The sequence below is a fragment of the Desmodus rotundus genome, chromosome 2, assembly GCF_022682495.2.
Source record: "Desmodus rotundus isolate HL8 chromosome 2, HLdesRot8A.1, whole genome shotgun sequence".
In the NCBI taxonomy this organism is placed as follows: Eukaryota; Metazoa; Chordata; class Mammalia; order Chiroptera; family Phyllostomidae; genus Desmodus; species Desmodus rotundus.
The window spans coordinates 207,516,631-207,532,840 of record NC_071388.1 but is presented as its reverse complement, the minus strand read 5'-3'; the positions used below and the strand labels follow the sequence as shown (position 1 = coordinate 207,532,840).

The 16,210-nt window shown below is 60.7% G+C and overlaps 1 protein-coding gene and 1 long non-coding RNA gene across 4 annotated transcripts in view; one reads left to right on the top strand and one right to left on the bottom strand.

Annotated features, from left to right (window-relative positions):
* The first annotated feature begins 1,706 nt into the window (after positions 1 to 1,706).
* LOC139440741 (uncharacterized) lies at positions 1,707 to 4,938 on the top strand. The gene is made up of 3 exons (XR_011650914.1): positions 1,707 to 2,679; positions 4,058 to 4,210; positions 4,446 to 4,938. It is a non-coding gene; the product is annotated as an uncharacterized lncRNA (long non-coding RNA).
* A 1,053-nt stretch (positions 4,939 to 5,991) lies between these two features.
* Positions 5,992 to 16,210, bottom strand: part of UBE2F (ubiquitin conjugating enzyme E2 F (putative)) — a 34,015-nt gene continuing 23,796 nt past the window's right edge. For all 3 annotated transcript variants that reach the window (XM_053919285.1, XM_053919286.1, XM_024563914.4), the window contains 6 exons: positions 15,191 to 15,258; positions 12,899 to 12,969; positions 12,326 to 12,383; positions 10,020 to 10,052; positions 8,774 to 8,836; positions 5,992 to 6,608 (listed from right to left, as the gene is read on the bottom strand). In XM_053919285.1, coding sequence (XP_053775260.1) covers positions 6,558 to 6,608; positions 8,774 to 8,836; positions 10,020 to 10,052; positions 12,326 to 12,383; positions 12,899 to 12,969; positions 15,191 to 15,258 — 344 coding nt within the window. In that variant the 3' untranslated portion in view covers positions 5,992 to 6,557. The remainder of the gene's footprint in view (positions 6,609 to 8,773; positions 8,837 to 10,019; positions 10,053 to 12,325; positions 12,384 to 12,898; positions 12,970 to 15,190; positions 15,259 to 16,210) is intronic.

Sequence of the window (16,210 nt, the reverse complement as noted above, 5' to 3'; positions counted from 1 at the left end):
GGTCACAGTGGAATGTGGATTGGCTGCGCGCAGTCAGGTGACGGCCTTGGGGCGGGGCGGGGCGTGGCCCGGGTCGCGGAGAGCTGGCGGGAAACCAAAGTGGCGCAGTCTCCCTTGCTCCTCATTCTCCAGTGCCCTGCGCAGGCCCGCAGACATCCGCAAGGAGGCGGCACTCGAGCCGCGGGCGGCGTGGACCAGGGTGGGGACGGGGCGGCCATAATGGGGCGGCGTGGACGGGGTGGGGGCGGCACGCGGGAATCGCCTGCGACTCTCCCGCTGGACCGGGGGCGCCCGGAGCAGGATTGGGTGCGGAGGCCGGCGGGCCACGCTTCTGCGTCCTCGCGTCTGGGGTCTCCCGAAGCCGCACCCGGGGCTCCAGCGGGAGGGCCCTCTGCACAGGTGACTCGAGTGGAATTAGGACTCACGCCCTGCGGCCGCATTGGAGGCGTCTGGTCGCGGCGAGAGGGCCGGAGCCCTGCGCAGCGGGCGTGTGCCGCAGGGAAGGCGGATTCAGGAGAGACCGGGGGGCGAGGAGGCCGCGGGGGAGAGCCGAGCGTGGGGCGGGAGGGAGAGTGAGGGGCCGGGGATACCAGCGTGGCGCGGTTCCTTCTTCTGGGCGGGACGGAGCCCAGGACAGGGGAAGGGTCGGGCGGAGTTTTGGATGTGTTGTGTGTGAGACGGTCAGGTGGACGCGTCCGGCAGCCGTGGGTCCAGCCAGTCGTGAGAAACGATCAAAGTGGCGGGAGTCCGGGTTCCTGGCGGGTAACGCAGCTGTGGACTGGCCGCCCCTCGCGTAACTGCCTCTACGCGAGCTCCCAGGACGGGCCAGGCACCGACCTAGGCTCTGTTCACGTGTCCAGACTGAGCTCGGAGACGCCGTGCACGCAGGCGCCGTTACCCCCGTTTCTGTATATGGGGGGTTGGAGACACAGAAGAGCATCTTGGCCAAGTGAACGGGGGTGGTGGTGGAGCCAGAATTTGAATTCAGGAATTCTTTGTCAAGAAATTGCATTTTAATTGGCTTTTCAGGGACTTGCTCAATCTTATCTCCGTTGGGGTCCGGAAGTTGTCTTTTCCAGCCCTGCAAGCCTCCAGGTCTAGATTCTTTTTTTTTTTTTTTTTAAGATTTTCATCAATGTGTGGTTGCCTCTTTCACAGCCCCCTACTGGGGACTTGTCTTGCAACCCAGGCCTGTGCTCTGTCTAGGAATCCAAATGGCAACGCTCTGGTTCGCAGGCCTGTGCTCAGTCCGCTGAGCCACACCAGCCAGGGCCACATGTCTACATTCTTGATATCCTTTCATACTTGCTTGCACACTGAGCTCGTTTCCTGCCAAATGCACCCAATTGTAAAGGACATGCCAAAATTTAAGGGAGCTGATGCACAGGAGCCCCAGGCGGGTCACAAGGGAAGGAAAGGAGAGGAAGGATGAATGAATGTCCAAGTACAGAGCACAGTGTAAAGTGCAAGCGAAAAGTCAGGGGGCGCTGCTGAGTTAAGAAATTCCAGGAGAGGGGGTGGGGCGGGGTGCAAGGCTTGGAAGGACTGGGATGTGAAGGAGTGGAGGACGCAGTCACCCCTCCCAAAGGTTGAGAGAGGAAGGAGCCGCCAAGTATGGGGGTGGGTGGGAGGAGGGCGGAGCCGGGGGCACGGAGGGTGTGTAGGGCAGTGAGACTCTTCCTTGACACCACGGCATGCACACACCATGCATTTCTGAATTCTCCAAGTCTAATGAAAAGCCACATGATGCACGGCCCCCGGAGACAGCCCCCACATCAGCCGAGAACCTCAGATGATAATGACGTGTCAGTGGAGGTTCATCAGTTGCGACAAATGCCACGTTAGTGGGATGTCAATAGTGGGGGAGGGTGTACTTTCCACTCAGTGTTGCTATGAACCTAAAACCACTTAAAACTTCTACTAAAAAACTCAACAGCTGGCCTGAGTGGGATAGGCAGAGCTGAAGAATGGGTTAGTGAGCTAGATGCTGGAGCATAGGGATTCTTGTAGCTCAAAAGTGTAAAGAGAAGAAAAACGCAGAAAAAATCCATCTAATACAGTGGTTCCCAACTGGGAGTGACCCCCCACCCCCCGGGAGACATGGGGCCGTGTCCAGAGACAATTTTGGTTGTCATGACGGGGGGCGGGGGTGAAGGGGTGGGTAGGTAGGTGCTTCCGGACTCTAGTGAGCAGAGGCTATGACCGCTACTCCACCCTGCGAAGCACAGGACAGCCCCCGACGAATTATCGGCCAAGTCTAGTGAGGGTGTGGTGCCTCCTTCCCATCTGTCCAGAAACTCGTTTAGTGCCAGCCTGCTGGTGTGACTGTCAGCTTTCGTCCGGGAAGTGAAGAAAGGTCTTCACTTTGCCTTCACCTCCGGTATCTTCCCCGGACGCAGAACCCTCTGCTGTGGGTTCACCATGGTCATAGTCCCACCCTGTTGCCATTTCATTTAGCCTCAGTCAGTGCAGAAGCCTGCTGGGTCTGATATCTCCTTTTTCCGCAGTATTTTTTTCACAGGTCCATAGATTTAGTCAAGCAAAGCAACTTCGGATTTGGCGGCTGGCGGCTGATGGAAGGGGGCCACCTGCGTGCGCAGCTCCTGGGAGGGGTCTGTCGGGGTTGTGCAGGAAGCTGCAGGGGCAGACCCTCCTCTGCGCCCCCAGCGCCTAGGAGAGGTAGGGGCGCCTTAGGAAGTGTCGGGCTGCCCACAAGAGGCGGCTCCATGGGAACTGAACCCTGAAAGGGGCCCCAAGAGGGGAGCTGGGTGTCTGTGGACCTTATCCACAGACACTTGTAAGTGGACCTTATCACGCCTGGCATGAAAGTGCTCCTTCCAGGCCAGGGTGGCCAGGAGCCCAGTCACAGTCCAGCTCGGGGAAGGGGATGCTGCTTATTCCAGAGGCAGTGGAGGGCGTGGCAGGGGGATGGTAGGTCCTGTTGGAGCCCCCTCCCGTGGCAAGGTGGGGAGGACTGAGGAGGCCTGCACTGGTCTGGGTTGACCCACGTGTGACAAGGTCTTCCTCCAGCCTGCTGCTCTTCCTGCGTCTATTGGTCTTTGTCCCCTGCCACTGGACTGGTCTGGCAGGGGACAGACACAGTGACCCAGCAAATCGCTGGGCTCCACCGACTCCTGCTCCATCGGGTTCCCCAGGGACAGGCATGTGTTCTCAGACTCTGACTGAGGCGGAAGCCCCTTGGGGAGGGGAACAAGGCCCACCCTGCACAGCGCCGCGGCTAGCTGGGGCCCGTGCACCTCATCCCGGCCAGGGAGGGGGCTCAGGCACACGGGGCTGTGGAGGTCGGTGTCAGCTCTCAGAGAGACAGGCTTGATGAGGTCAACCAGGGGCTTAGGAGACAACTCCTCTTTCCGCCTGGAGCCCCAGGGCTCCTGGGAGTGGCGCGGTGTGAGGAAGGTCAGTGAGGTCTGACCTGGAGGTGAGGAGATTCCGACACCAGCAGACACGGGAGCCGGAGTCCTGCCGGACCAGATGGGCCGTCGGCGGGCCTCACACGGGCTCCCAGGGCAGGGACACGCCTGCCTGTGAGCTGTGGACTGAGCTCAGCGAGCTGCTGAGCCACCACTTGCTGGCTCGCCCCTCCCAGGGCCTGACAAGCTCGCCCACAGGCCGAGCCTGGGCCTGTGCGGCCCCCTCCTGCTGCGCCAAGAGCTCAGGGGCCAGGCCTTGTTTCCTCCCAGCTGGCCCTGACGTCAGCTAAAAAGAGCAAAACTGAATTTGGCAATGAAAATGAATGAGCCCTAAGCTGGACTTTTAAAGAGAGGCTGTAATTCAGCTCTTTGCACAGCTCAGTGTGAATGGACCCCCTTAACTTGCAAGGTCCTCAGATGCCTCCATCACTGAGCTTCTTGAAGAACTTTCTTCAAACCAGTGTCAGTTCTGGTAACCCATGGAAACCCAGGGCGAGAGTGGCACCTCCAGGGGGCGACAGGGACCCTCGGCACTAGCCTCTCAGCCGCCGCAGTAGCAGGCTGGGCTCTGGGAGGGAGACAGGTGTGGGGGGGCGCGGGACAGGTTTCCTCATCTCCTCTCCCAGGCTCTTTGGCAAAGGAAAAGCAAAACATTATTTTGCTAAGAGTACATGTCGGCGTTTTGTGAAGAACAGTGAGCTCGTAGTGAGCCTGACCTGCTGACGTGAAACACATAAGGGACTATGGCGAATGCGATCCTGAGTGGACTCCAGCCGCAGGTATGTGCTGGTGACCAGCCCTGCCTGGGAGTTTGCCCTTGGGGACTGTTCGGCTGCCTTCCACAGCCCAGCAGGAGGGCTGCTCAATCTGACAGTCGGGTGTGCCCTATGCAGCCAGGTGGTGGGGATGGGCATGGGGAAACCCGTGACACTAAGGCTTGCGTTCTGTGGGACTGCGCACCGGCGTCAGCACAACCAGCTCTGGCTCGTTTTCATGTGAGCATCCGGGTTGCAGGGACTTCTTGAGCAGACGCACCGCCTGGCTTGCCCTGCACCTGTGGGGACCGTGCACACAAGCAGCCGTCACTCTCATGTGGAGACAACAGCGGGGACACAGGGCCTCCCGTGGGGTTGGCCGCCACCGCCGAGGCTCCAGGGCCAGAGCTCTGCAGCATCCCCAGCGTGGTGAGGAAAACCAGAGGAGCTGGGAGCAGGGCTGCAGCCTGGAGGTCTGTGCCCAGCACAAGCACTGCCCACCCTGGCTCTCGAGCATGGCACAGGGAGGTCACCCGCAGGTGGCAGGTGAGGGGAGCTGAGAGCTCTTACTGAGAGGCTGCCCCAGAGCCTGCCTTCTCGGTATGCTCGGGACATGCACCCATCAGCTGCTTAGACCAAAGTCTGGGCCCCTGCTGACATCGGGCTGTCTACCCGGCAGCCCCGCCCTGGCAGGTCTGAAATCAACTGGCCCCAATTGGTGGGCACACAGGCACCAGAACCTGTTCTGTCCCAAGTGGTGAGGACACCCCCAAAGCTACAAGGCCTGCAGGTCAGGACCCCAGGGCCACTGCTCACGGGATGCAGTTTCCCCGGACAGCAGGGGACGGTCCAAGTCTGTGGGAATGGTCTGTTGAATAACGTGATCCCTGATAAAGCAACTTGCTACCATCAAACACTCCGAGGTCAGAATGAACAGGTACAGCTTTCAGTCTGGCCCAGAGGTGGCCTGTCCTCCACCTGTGAGGGGTGCCGGCCTCAGGCAGGGGACACAGGCCCTGGGTCATGAGGCAGAATTCGGGCATGGGCAGCTGGGAAGCTCCAGTAACAACTGTGTCAGCTACATTGCCTCTGCCTGGCTCAGGGGATGGGGACCTGCTCTGCTCAGGTGCCATCACGGCCTTCGTCCAGCCCCACCCTTCCCGGCCTGCGTGCCAGAGGTGGCCCATGAGCCAGGGGCACCCCAAGTCTAATGGCATAACTCCTGATCACAAACAGGAAGCATGGCCTGCGTCCTCCTGCTGACATCCAGGACAATTATGTCACAATCAGAGACTGCTGTAAATTTGGAATGGACACCAGCCTGGCAGACGGGAGCCCAGAAGTCGGGAGGAGGTCAGAGGGAAGGGTGTTGGGAGGGCAGCAGGGGAAACCATTTGGACGTGTATTTGCACCATGTGGGGTCTGGGGTCTCCTCTGTCAGCTCTGACTGACCGCTGCTCCGGTCCCACACTTCGCAGCCAGGCTGTCCCACGTGCGCCCGGAGCCACAGCAGACTCCACAGGGGCAGTCTCCACGGTGTCAGGCAGACTGCTTCCCGAGGTGTGCCCTGTCCCTGGGCCCGAGGGCTGGCTCCCGCCCCTTGTGCTCCAAGCCACCCTGACCTAGCTTCCAGGGCTCTGAGTCTTGCCCCGTCTGGATCCGAAAGCAAGAGCCGGTTTCTCAGAGCCAGGTTCTCGCTGCGTTTGGACAGAAGGGATAGTGTGTCTTTCATTTTCGTTGTATTTCTCTCCAGTAGTTGTTTGACCCACATCTTTCTGTCTGCTCTACACAATGAAAATACGAACTAAAGGAGAATAGAAAAAAATAATTAAAGCATTAAATTGTACAAATTACAGATCTGTTCCAAAATATACTTACATTAAATAAAGCACGCGTTTCAGTAAGATCTACAGTGAACGACCGCATTCTGGGCCTCTTCGGACACCAAGGCCAGCCACCATTTGTGGGCGGGGCTGAGGGACTGTGCAACCAATCACAGTTTGCGCGGGCTGACCGCCCACCTGCCAGCTACACTGGCATGTGGTTGGTCGCTGTGCAGGGCGGTGATGTGGGGACAGGGAAGAAGCAAGCTCTCCTTGGGTTCTGAGTTCTCTGTAAAGTCTCAAGCCTCGCTTCGGCCTGTGCAGCACAGGCTCACAGACGTCAGCGGGTGAAGGTGAGCAGACACATCTCCTTGCTGTGTTCAGGTGGAGCTCTCTGTCTACAAGGGGCAGTGGTGAGAAGCTCCTCCAGAGGCAGGACATAGCGCAGGACCCGCAGAGCTGGCAGGGCTGAGGGAGCACGGGGACTGGGCGGGCCCGGGAGCCGGGGGGACCCTCTCGCACAGTCCGCCCCCGCAGGCCCCCTCCTATCATCTGGCGTACCGCTTGATGTAGTCTTCTACTTTACTCCGGAAATCCTCCTGTGGGGGGCAGGGGTGGGGGGAGGACAGGAGCGAGTGAGTGAGGGCGAGTGACACTTCAGGGACAAGTCTGAGCTGCGCGAGCCAAGGACCCACTGAGAGTTTGGCCACCAGCCTCCAGCAGCTGAGGTGGTGCCTGCCACTCTGGGCGCCCGGGACACAGTGGAGGGGGTACTGGGGGGAGGGTGTCCCAAACAGCAGCTCGGAGTAGAAGGGATCCCAAGGCCCCTCATTTTGCAGAAGGGGGCGTGTGGCCCACAGATGTGGTCACGGTCAGGATGCCCTCACCTGTGGACAGGCTGCATTCAGAGACCCCCACGGCCCCAGACCCACCACAGGGCCGTGCTGTGTGGAAGCCCGGACCAGCCGCGACCAGACAGGCACTCCCATGGGGCCACCTCCACAGTGCTCAGGCACCGGCGGTACTGCCAGCTCCCAAGGCGTCACAGCCAAAGCTCTCTGAATGCAAAGCGAAGGCCCGGGGCACTCTTGAACCCCGTCCTGCCCCAGGACCAGCAGCGCCCCTCTTGGTCTCACTGCCCTTTGCTCTCACCCAGGACAAAGCCTAGAGTGCAAGCCCCTGGAGGCCCTGCACAATCCGGCCCCTGTGCCTCCCAGTGTCCCCTCTGCCCCACGGGGAGACAGGGGCCCTGCAGCCAGGTTGCTGGGGTTCCAGTCCTGGGCTCCGCCCCTTCCTGGGGAGTCTCTGGGCAGCAAATCAGGGCTGACGAGAGACCCCCTCCGGAGTTGTCAGGACGGCCAACCACCCTCGGGAGGGTCACTGCTGCTGCGGCCACTGCACTGCCGCGGTCGGTCTCGGTTCCACCCGGTCTCCCTTCACAGCCCCTCAGAGGCCTCCCCCTGCGCCCTGAGTAGAGCGGCTGCACCCCTCACCCCGGCCCGCACGCGACACTCATGTCCGCTCTGCGGGGACAGCGGCTGTCTGTGCCCTGGCCTCCCCGCGCCCAAGCACCCCCGCGAGCACTTAGAGCTGCTGGTCCCACCAGGGCGGCACCAGGGCGGTGAGACAGAGCAAGCGGTGGGCTCGACCACGGGCGGTCTGGGCCTTGTCCAAGAGTTCATGTGGAGGCATTGCTGTTTGGCTGATTTTGGGGCCATCTCACCGGGGATAACATTTTATTCATTGCTAGTCCGCCCCTTACTTCATAGAACAGGAAGCAACCTTCCGAAAAAAACAAAACAGCGGAGGGTCTGTACTGCCCCCCGCGGCTCTGTAAGGGAAGGGGCGCCCGCTGCTCTCGTTCTTTCACTGACAGGGTCTGGGCCACCGGGGCCAGAACGACCGTTTGCTGAGTGGGGTCCTAGTCAGCAGCAAGGATGAGTGGGGTCACAACATGACCGAGCCTCCTGAAAAGGCCCGCGTCCAGAAGAGGCCGACGAAGGCTTGTCAGCAGCGGGTGAGCCATGGCTCTGCCAGGCGGCCGCCCAGCCCAGGTGGCACAGAGGTGGGTGGCACTGCTGGGACCCAGACCCGTCTCCCACCACAGACTCCTGTACCAAAGCCGGGGCTGTCCGCGGCCACCTCTGCCTGACCAGGAGCACCCCTGAGCCCCCGGTTCCACTGCTTGACTCCTGTCCCCTGCCGTGCCCATCACATGGTCTCTCGAGTCTGTGCAGGTCACGGGCTAGGGTGCTCCAGCAAGAGTCAGGGCTGCGCATGTGCAGAGGACTGGGACCACATGGCTGTTTGTAGCAGGAAACCCAGGGGCCCGCCGGCAGGAGGCCGGCTGTGCTAGTGCGCAGAGCTGCTGACAGGGCACAGGACAGTTGTGCTGCAAGCGAGCGACACCCCCCACACTGGTCGGGGTGCAAGGTCAAGAAAAGGAAGTGACGCCTGGGAGTAGCGAGCACAACCTACTCCATCGGGCCCAAACCGAAGGCTGTGCCGGGGCAGAGCTCGCGGGGCTGGGGATGGCATCAGGAGGCTCGGAGGGTGGACACCATCCCGCATGGACACCACCACCTTCCGCACGGTGGTGCTGCCAGCAAGGTGAAGGGACAGCACACTGAGCACTACTGGAGTCCCCTCCACTGACACCACTCCCATCCGCTCCACACGGCACTCCGACCCTGTGGCGAGCTCCAGTCCCAGTGCCCCCGCCCTCGATTCTGCACCAGCCGGAGCCTTCCTGTCTCGGGCTCACCTTGTCCCTCAAGTGATGTTCTGCGGCCTCGATATTCAGGGGGTCATCAAAGTTCAGAAGATCCTGACGGAGAGAAACTCCACGTGAACAAGGGAAAGGACCCGTCCTCCTGCTGTGCTAAGTCTTGCTTACGAACCCGGCAGCTGAAACCTACACAGCACGACACAGGACGAAGCCCCATGGTGAAGTGGGGCTCTTCCGACGTGAGGTGCTGAGCTGCACACTTTTCAAAATGAAGGCTGGCGCTCGGCTGAAGGAAGCGGGGGCTGCGCTCACGTGTGGCTGCGTGCAGTTTGGTGAAAACGGAGGAACTGCAGCCACACGCATCCCTCACGCTGCCAGTGGCTGGAGAATGCAAAGCCACTCACCAGGTGCTTTCCGAACTAGAGTCCCATCACTCTTTTTTCTCCTTAGGGATAAATTCTCCTCCTTTCCTTTGTGACGAACAGCTTTGCCTTTGTCAGTCTGTGGCTCCCGTCCTGACCTTGAGCTCTAGCTTGCACTCACAAGGACCACGCTCGTGGGCAGGGCACCAACCCCCTCCTGCCTAGACCAGGGTTGGGGGTCAGTGAAGCAGGACGGGTTTCTGGAAGGTTCCGCCGTGGTGGCAGATGACCATGACAATGTGGCCCTGTGCTCTCTGGCCTGTGACAAAGGGACCCGACGGCCAGGCAGTCTGCACCATGCCCAGGCCCCACAGAAGTAACGCTGCTTCCACCTCAATGAAAAAGCCAAAGCCAGAATCACAACCAAATGGCTGAGACCAGCAGGGCCTCAGCGCTGGTGTGCTGCTCATGTTCCGGGCATCGCCCGCTGAAGCCAGATCAGAAGGCAAAGGGAGGCGGGGACTTGGAGTCTAATTGTTAGGCTCTGCTGTTTTTCATTTCGCTGAAGACAAGAACAAGGAGCCCATGGCCTCTGAGGCCAGGATGAGGACAGCCCCTCTCCCCCTGAGGGCGGAGGGGGCTGACCTGTGAGCCCGCTGGAGGCTGTGAGAGCAGGCGGGGCGGGGCAGGGCAGGCTCGGTGTGGCCAGAGGGGCCGCCACCCACCACCAGGTATGCAGACCCAGACCGGGAGTGCTGCCCCACCCCTGCTGCCTCAGCAACCCCCCCAACGCCCACATGGTACAGCAGGAAAGGGGCGGACAGGGTGCTGTCTCTGATTCCCATTTACCCTAAAGGGGGAGGTCTAGCCCCAGCCAGCGGGGAGCAAGGGAAGCTTGGGGTTTTGGTCAAAATACTTACAGTAAACAAGGAGTTCAATCCCCAAACAACGTCCTGGAACAAGGAAGAAAGAAAAGACCAGTTTGAGACTCCTGTGCACTCAGTCTTAAACCCACGACGAGAAATGTGGACCGGAACCTATCAAAACCCACCGTCGGCGGGCTGTTTCCCCAAGACAGCAACTGGAATGACTTCTCTCACGACGGCCGGGCCCTGGGGAACACCGAGGGCAGCACCCTGGGCCCTCTGGTGAGCCGCGGACCACAGGGGTGGTGACAGAGCCCCAGGCAGCGCCTGCACAACGGCCGACCTGCCACCGCCCTGGCCTGTCACTACTACGCAGCGTCCGGACTTGGCGCAAAGTCACCTCCAGCACCGACTCTTTGGGCACCAGTCGCTCTTGGGGATCGTGGTGAGCTCGTCCCCCGCCCACCCCCCTCCCCTCTCTCTTGGTTGCTCCAAAACTCAAGGGAGACCAACATTTTCTCAAAATTCAAAGCTCAGAAATTGTTGTCGATAAGACACTGAAGGCCCTCTCGACAGACTGACGCCTGCCAGTCAGCTCTTCCTGGCCCTCTCCCTCAACTCGCAAACCTTCTCCCTCGGGCCGCTCTCGTGTTCACTCACACTTGGCTCAGTGTGACTGCCCACCTCTCGTCCATCCACCACCCACTCCCCCGTCCTTCTGGTGTGCGCCAGGCCTGGGGCCAGAGCTGGGGGAGAGCTCCCCTCTCAGGCAACGGAGCTCCCACAGACCCATCCCCACAGAAGGCTCACCAGGGTAGACGGTGGCCTGGCCAGGAAGAGCACCTGCCTTGTCAAGGGGCTGCCTGGACTGGAGCTGAGTCCCTAGAGGGCAGGGCAGGCTACCCAGGGCAGCAGAGACCACACCTCACAAGAAGCCACGGTCAGGACCACGTGGAGTTTGCAGTGTCCCAGCCTGGGCCCCCAAATCCTTCCCCAAGCTCTTCCCCCAGAGCGCCTGCTCGGTGACACCCAACAGCCGATGGCTTCCAGGCCCCAGGGCAGGTCCCCACAGCCAGGGCGGGAGCCACCAGGGAGCTGAGCTCAGACCTGTCACCTGCGGGCCCTCCCAGACCACACACGCGTCCCTGGGTCTCAGCACAGCCACGGCCTGCGTCCAGCCCCTCCCGAGGGCGGAGGATGCAGAGCAAGGATGGCCTCTGAGAGACGAGCCCACCAATCTGTGTGGGATGGATGCTGCAGAGGTCACTCAGCGTGTGGGGCCCAGCCTGTCCCGCCGGCTCAGGCTCACCCCTGGGACCCGAGGGACTGCACCAGCACTGCCTCCACACCATGCTCACGCCTGGTGCGCGTGGCACAGGCTCAGGCCGGTCTGCTTCTGTAACCCGCACCTGGCCGTGCCCAGGGGCCACCACTGCTCTTGAGGGAGGGGAGAGGAAGCCGGCATATGTGCTGGGTCGGCCAGTGCTCAGGGCTTCACCGACACGCCGGCTGGACACCCACCGCCCTTTCCCAGGGACCTGCTAAGACTGCTGGCCTCAGAGGAGGTGAAGGACAGTCACCAGGGGAGATGGCCTGGCCCAGATGACCATGCTCCTGTGCTGAGCCGGGGGCCAGCGAAGTGCAGGCAGGGAGCGCAGCTGCCTGAACCCCGCTGGGGCGAGCACTCTGTTGCTGGGCAGCGTCGGCCCAGCAGGAGACAGGACACAGGGGGCGGCCGCCTGGAACCGGCTCCCTAGTCAGAAATGGCAGCAGCAGTCGGGTGCTGCTCACTGCTGAGCACGCACGAGCCAGGAGTGTGACTGCTTCTAGTGCAGAGATCAGGCCACACGGAGAAACCCCAGGTGCCCCCTGGATGCCACCACAGAAAAGCCCCGTGTGGGGGGCACGGCTGGGGCCCCTGTGGGCACTGTGACATGCGCCCCTGAAGGCAGCTCAAGCCCGAGCCGGAGAAGCCAGTGGAGTGGTGTGCTCAGGCCCCACGGCTGCCCTCCCCGCCAGGCATGGCTGGCTGCTGTCCAGTGCACTCAGAAGCGACACAGAAGTCACACATAGCTCTCCTCTCCCTCCCTCCCTATCCGTTCCCGGAACCCCCTTTACCTTTAAGGGTGAGACAACTGTAAAAGACTGGGGTTGAGGGGTACAAAGAATAGAAACGGGCAGTTATAGGCAGCCAGATGGGACAAGGCCAAGGTAGAGCAGCCCCAGGGGGCAGTGGGAGGTCAGGCTGTGCCTGGCCACCTGTGTGCACAGGTCAGAGGACATTGCTGCTCTCCCGGGCTCCGGGTTCCTGAGGGAGAGGGCCCCAGGGCATGGCTGTGGTCAAAGGCAGCGCGCCCTACCTTCAACGTCCTCGTGGGAGCCCAGCCGGTGCCGTCGATCGAGTGTTCTCGCAGTAAACTGGGACAGACAGAGAGGGGAGCAGTCAGCGGGAGCAGCCAGGTCGGCAGGGGCCTCACCATCTCCGGTCCGGCTGCGGGAGGCCTCTCACCCACCGAGGCCCCGCCCATGCCCGAGCCTGACGTCCCAGGACCTCAGTCACGGGCAGGGTGTCCAGTCCTCCCGGACAGGAGGGTCTGGGCGGGGCGCAGTGTGCTGGAGACGCTGCAGGACATGTTGCCGTGACGGTGTGGCAGTGACGGCGACGCCAGTGGGAATAAGGGCACCTGGAGCTTCCTGCCCGGTGTCCCCTCCATCCTGAACTCACCACACCCCTCACCTCCCCGAGGGCAGGCACCCTGGGCAGGGGGCAGCTGCAGGGGCCCTGTGAGACCTTGGCCAGCAGAGGGCGCAGGAAGCCACTGCCCCCCCCCCCCCCCCCCCATGCAGCTCAAAGCCCCAGGCTGGTCCTCTGCCCTGCCCCACCTGGCCAGGACTCATACCAGTGCAGAGGACTGTAAGGAGGCGGCACTCACCTCAGACATATCTCTCCCATCTCTGTGATGTTGGGGTGCCAGATCCTGGTCAAGCATTTCACTTTGGGAGGCTGCAACGGAGAGAGAGAGACAGAGAGATAGAAAAAGAGAGAAAGAGAAAGAGAGAGAGAGAGGTCCAGAGCACGTAGCAGCCCACAGCCCCATCACAGCCCCCACCCAATCCCTTGTTCCCCTGCTCCCTCAGCATCCTGCCTCGGACACGGGCTCGTGTCACCCACACGGGACTGTACTGTCACCCCACACCCAAGGGGCTAGTCTCGCTGGTAAAGCCCACCTTGCCCCTACGGAGCCCTGGAGGAGCCCCTGGCCTACATGGCTGGGCGGGGTTCCACAGAGGCGCCTCCGGCCCTGCAGCTCCCCCCTCCCCTCCCCCACCCCTGCACTGAGCTGCTGACCCAGTGCTGCAAATGGCTCCTCACAGCACTGGGGGCCGCTCCCTCTGTCTGTGCTCCTGAAGACGCTGCTAGCAGCTGCTGACATGCCCGGGTGCGAGCCGGGGCCACACACACTTACGGGGAGAACGGAAAGGGTTGCTGGGGAGCAGGGCGGGTCTACACTGTTTATGAGGGCGTGTGGGGCAAGGTTCTTTTAAGGGTATTGTAAAAGCAACCTGTACTCATTTAAGAAAACAAGACAACAGAAAGATGTATTTATATGTATAAAAAAGTGACTCCGCCCAGAAACAATCTCTATTGCCCTCACGGGCCTGCAGGAGCGGGGACCTGTGCTACACATCTCTCACACCTGTTTCTGTCACCGCTTCAGATGGCTTTGGGCTTCCTCGCATTTCACAGTACGAGCAACAGCATTTAAGAAGCCAGCTCCCTGTCGCTACACATTTAATGTGCCTCCTGTGTCCACCACGGACAGCGCTGAATCAGTGCCTGCCCTCGCTAACATCTGCAGGGTGCGTTTCCCAGGACGAGGGCAGACAGACGAGCGCCGACAGACGAGCGCCGGCCAGAGCCCTGGCTGCGGACACAGCATCCACTGCCCCCTCCCCCACAGAAAGGGACTGGCCTTTCCCCAGTCATAGACCCACAGCAGGTCTCCTTGGTTCAGCCACCAGACACGTCACCTAGCAGATATTAAGTGTCAACCACTTGTCACAGAGGGGCAACATTTTCCCAGTGCGTCACTTGGCATTCGTTTGCCTTATGATGTTAGTCTCCGGTGTAGAAGAGCTTTAAAAAATCTCTGTAATCAAATCTGTGTCCTGATACCGACCCAGGGTGCCTCACCACCCACACTCCCCCGCTCCCGTCACTCCCTCAGCTTTGGCTCTCGCTTGCTGAAGCAAACGCACTTTCTCAGGGTTTGCTTCCTGATTTTAAAACACCCAGACACCACGAGACTCTCATTCACCCGACAGTGTGAGATTAGGTGTCCAGGGGCTACAGGTTCCCAGTGAGTTTCAATCAATTCAATATGCTCTGATCTGCTTTTCAACAAATAAATGGGAATGAATTCGACAGAGAGAAAGCAGGTACAGCCTGCGTGGCCAGTGAGGCCTGCAGGTCAAAGTGGGTGGGGGGGGGGCAGACTGAAGCCCCGGATCAGCTCTGAGGAGGAGACAGCTCTGTCCCTCCCTCCCTCCCAGGGAGCCCCACAGGCTCACACTGACCCAGAGGTCCTGCGCCACCCAGATGCCTCCGCCCGCTTGGGGGCAGCCCTGAGCGGTCTCTCTCCAGCAGCTGAACTGGCCCAGCCATTTTCCAAAGAGTTCCCGGAAATTAGTTTCCTGTCATTGATCACTGGTTTGCTTCTTCCCACTTCCAACATACTACAATAATTTTCAACACTTTCTCTCACTTCCCAACTGGGCAGCAAGTCCCTCAAAGCAGAGACGGGATGGGATAGCACTTGGTGTAATTATTACCTCGGGGGAACCCTGAGGGATTCCCACGCAGCTGTGGGTTTAAATTACTTCCAGTTGGAAACTACAAGACACTACTTTTTCCTAAAATTCTGCGTACACACTTTTCACGCCTCTGGAACTCTGGTGCCTCAGCATGAACGAACTCCAGCTTTCAATAAAGCGCCGCTCCCTTCAGTGCCGCAGCCTCCCCAGCTGGCACTCCCCATCCCTGACCCCTAGACCGGGCGGGGCGCAGACTGCCCAGCAGTCCTCACAGGTGTGGGCTCACGCAGTGACCCTATCAGGCTCTGGGCTCTGCCGCCGAGCGACACCAGCCGCGCGGCACCAGCAGGTTCAGCCCTGCCCCGCCCGGCCGCACGCACGGCAGACAGGCTCCGACGCAGGCTACTCACCACCATGTTGTACGCATCAGGGACTTCCGTCTCAAACTGAAATTTTCCACCCTGGTAGTAACCCTCGTCTATCAAAAAACACAAAACAAAACAAAAAAATCCTTTAAATTAAAAAAAAGAGGAAACAAAAGCAGACAGTGTGTTAGGAAGCAGCAGGTACGGAGAACTCAGAGTCCACAAGGGACGGCAGGGTGTCTCCGCCAGGCTGACCGGGCCCACCCCACCCAGCGCAGCGTGCTCCACAGTCTCTGGAGACCCCGCGGCCTAAGCAGCCTGCCCTTGCCCCGGCCCACCTACTCCACGTCGGACACCCCGCGTGTCCCCTCACCACACGTCACTAAAGCTAACCCCTTATTTAAGCCATGTGGTCACCTGTTTGCGGCTGGTCTCCCACGAGAGCAGCAGTGCCGCAGGCTGGGGGCCAGTGGGGACTGCTGCACCCCCAGTGCCTGGCACACGGCCCTGGCCCTTCAGCACAGGCTGACTAAGAACAGGCTCTGTGCAGGGCACTGCTCCAGGCCCCGGGCCCACGGCCCCGAACCAGGGAAGAGCTGCCGCCTGGCAGAGGAGCTCCGTGGGCACGCAGGTGGTCAGGGTTGGAGCAGCCCAGCCCAGCCCACACCAGTGCCCTTGACTGGGCCACTGCCTCTGGGCCTCTTCCAGGGTCCGCCAGTGGGGGAGCCCGGTTCCCAGGGGTTCACGCTACAGGCATGAGTTCAGAAATGCGCCCCGGGACTTAAATTCTACAATTTGACAAAATTAACACATCCTTAACATGCAGGTTCAGCCCTGACTGGCGTGGCTCAGTGGGTGGGGTGCCGTCCGACAAAGCGAAAGGTCCCGGTTCCACGCCTGGTCGGCGCGCCTGCACAGGCCTGCGTGCGAGAGGCAATGACTGACAGTGTCTCTCTCTCACCGGTGTTTCTCTCCCTCCCTTCCCGTCTCGTGAAGAATAAATAAAATCTTTTTTTAAAAAATGGAAGTTCAACTTTCCCCAAAATATCTCCCACCGTGAACAGG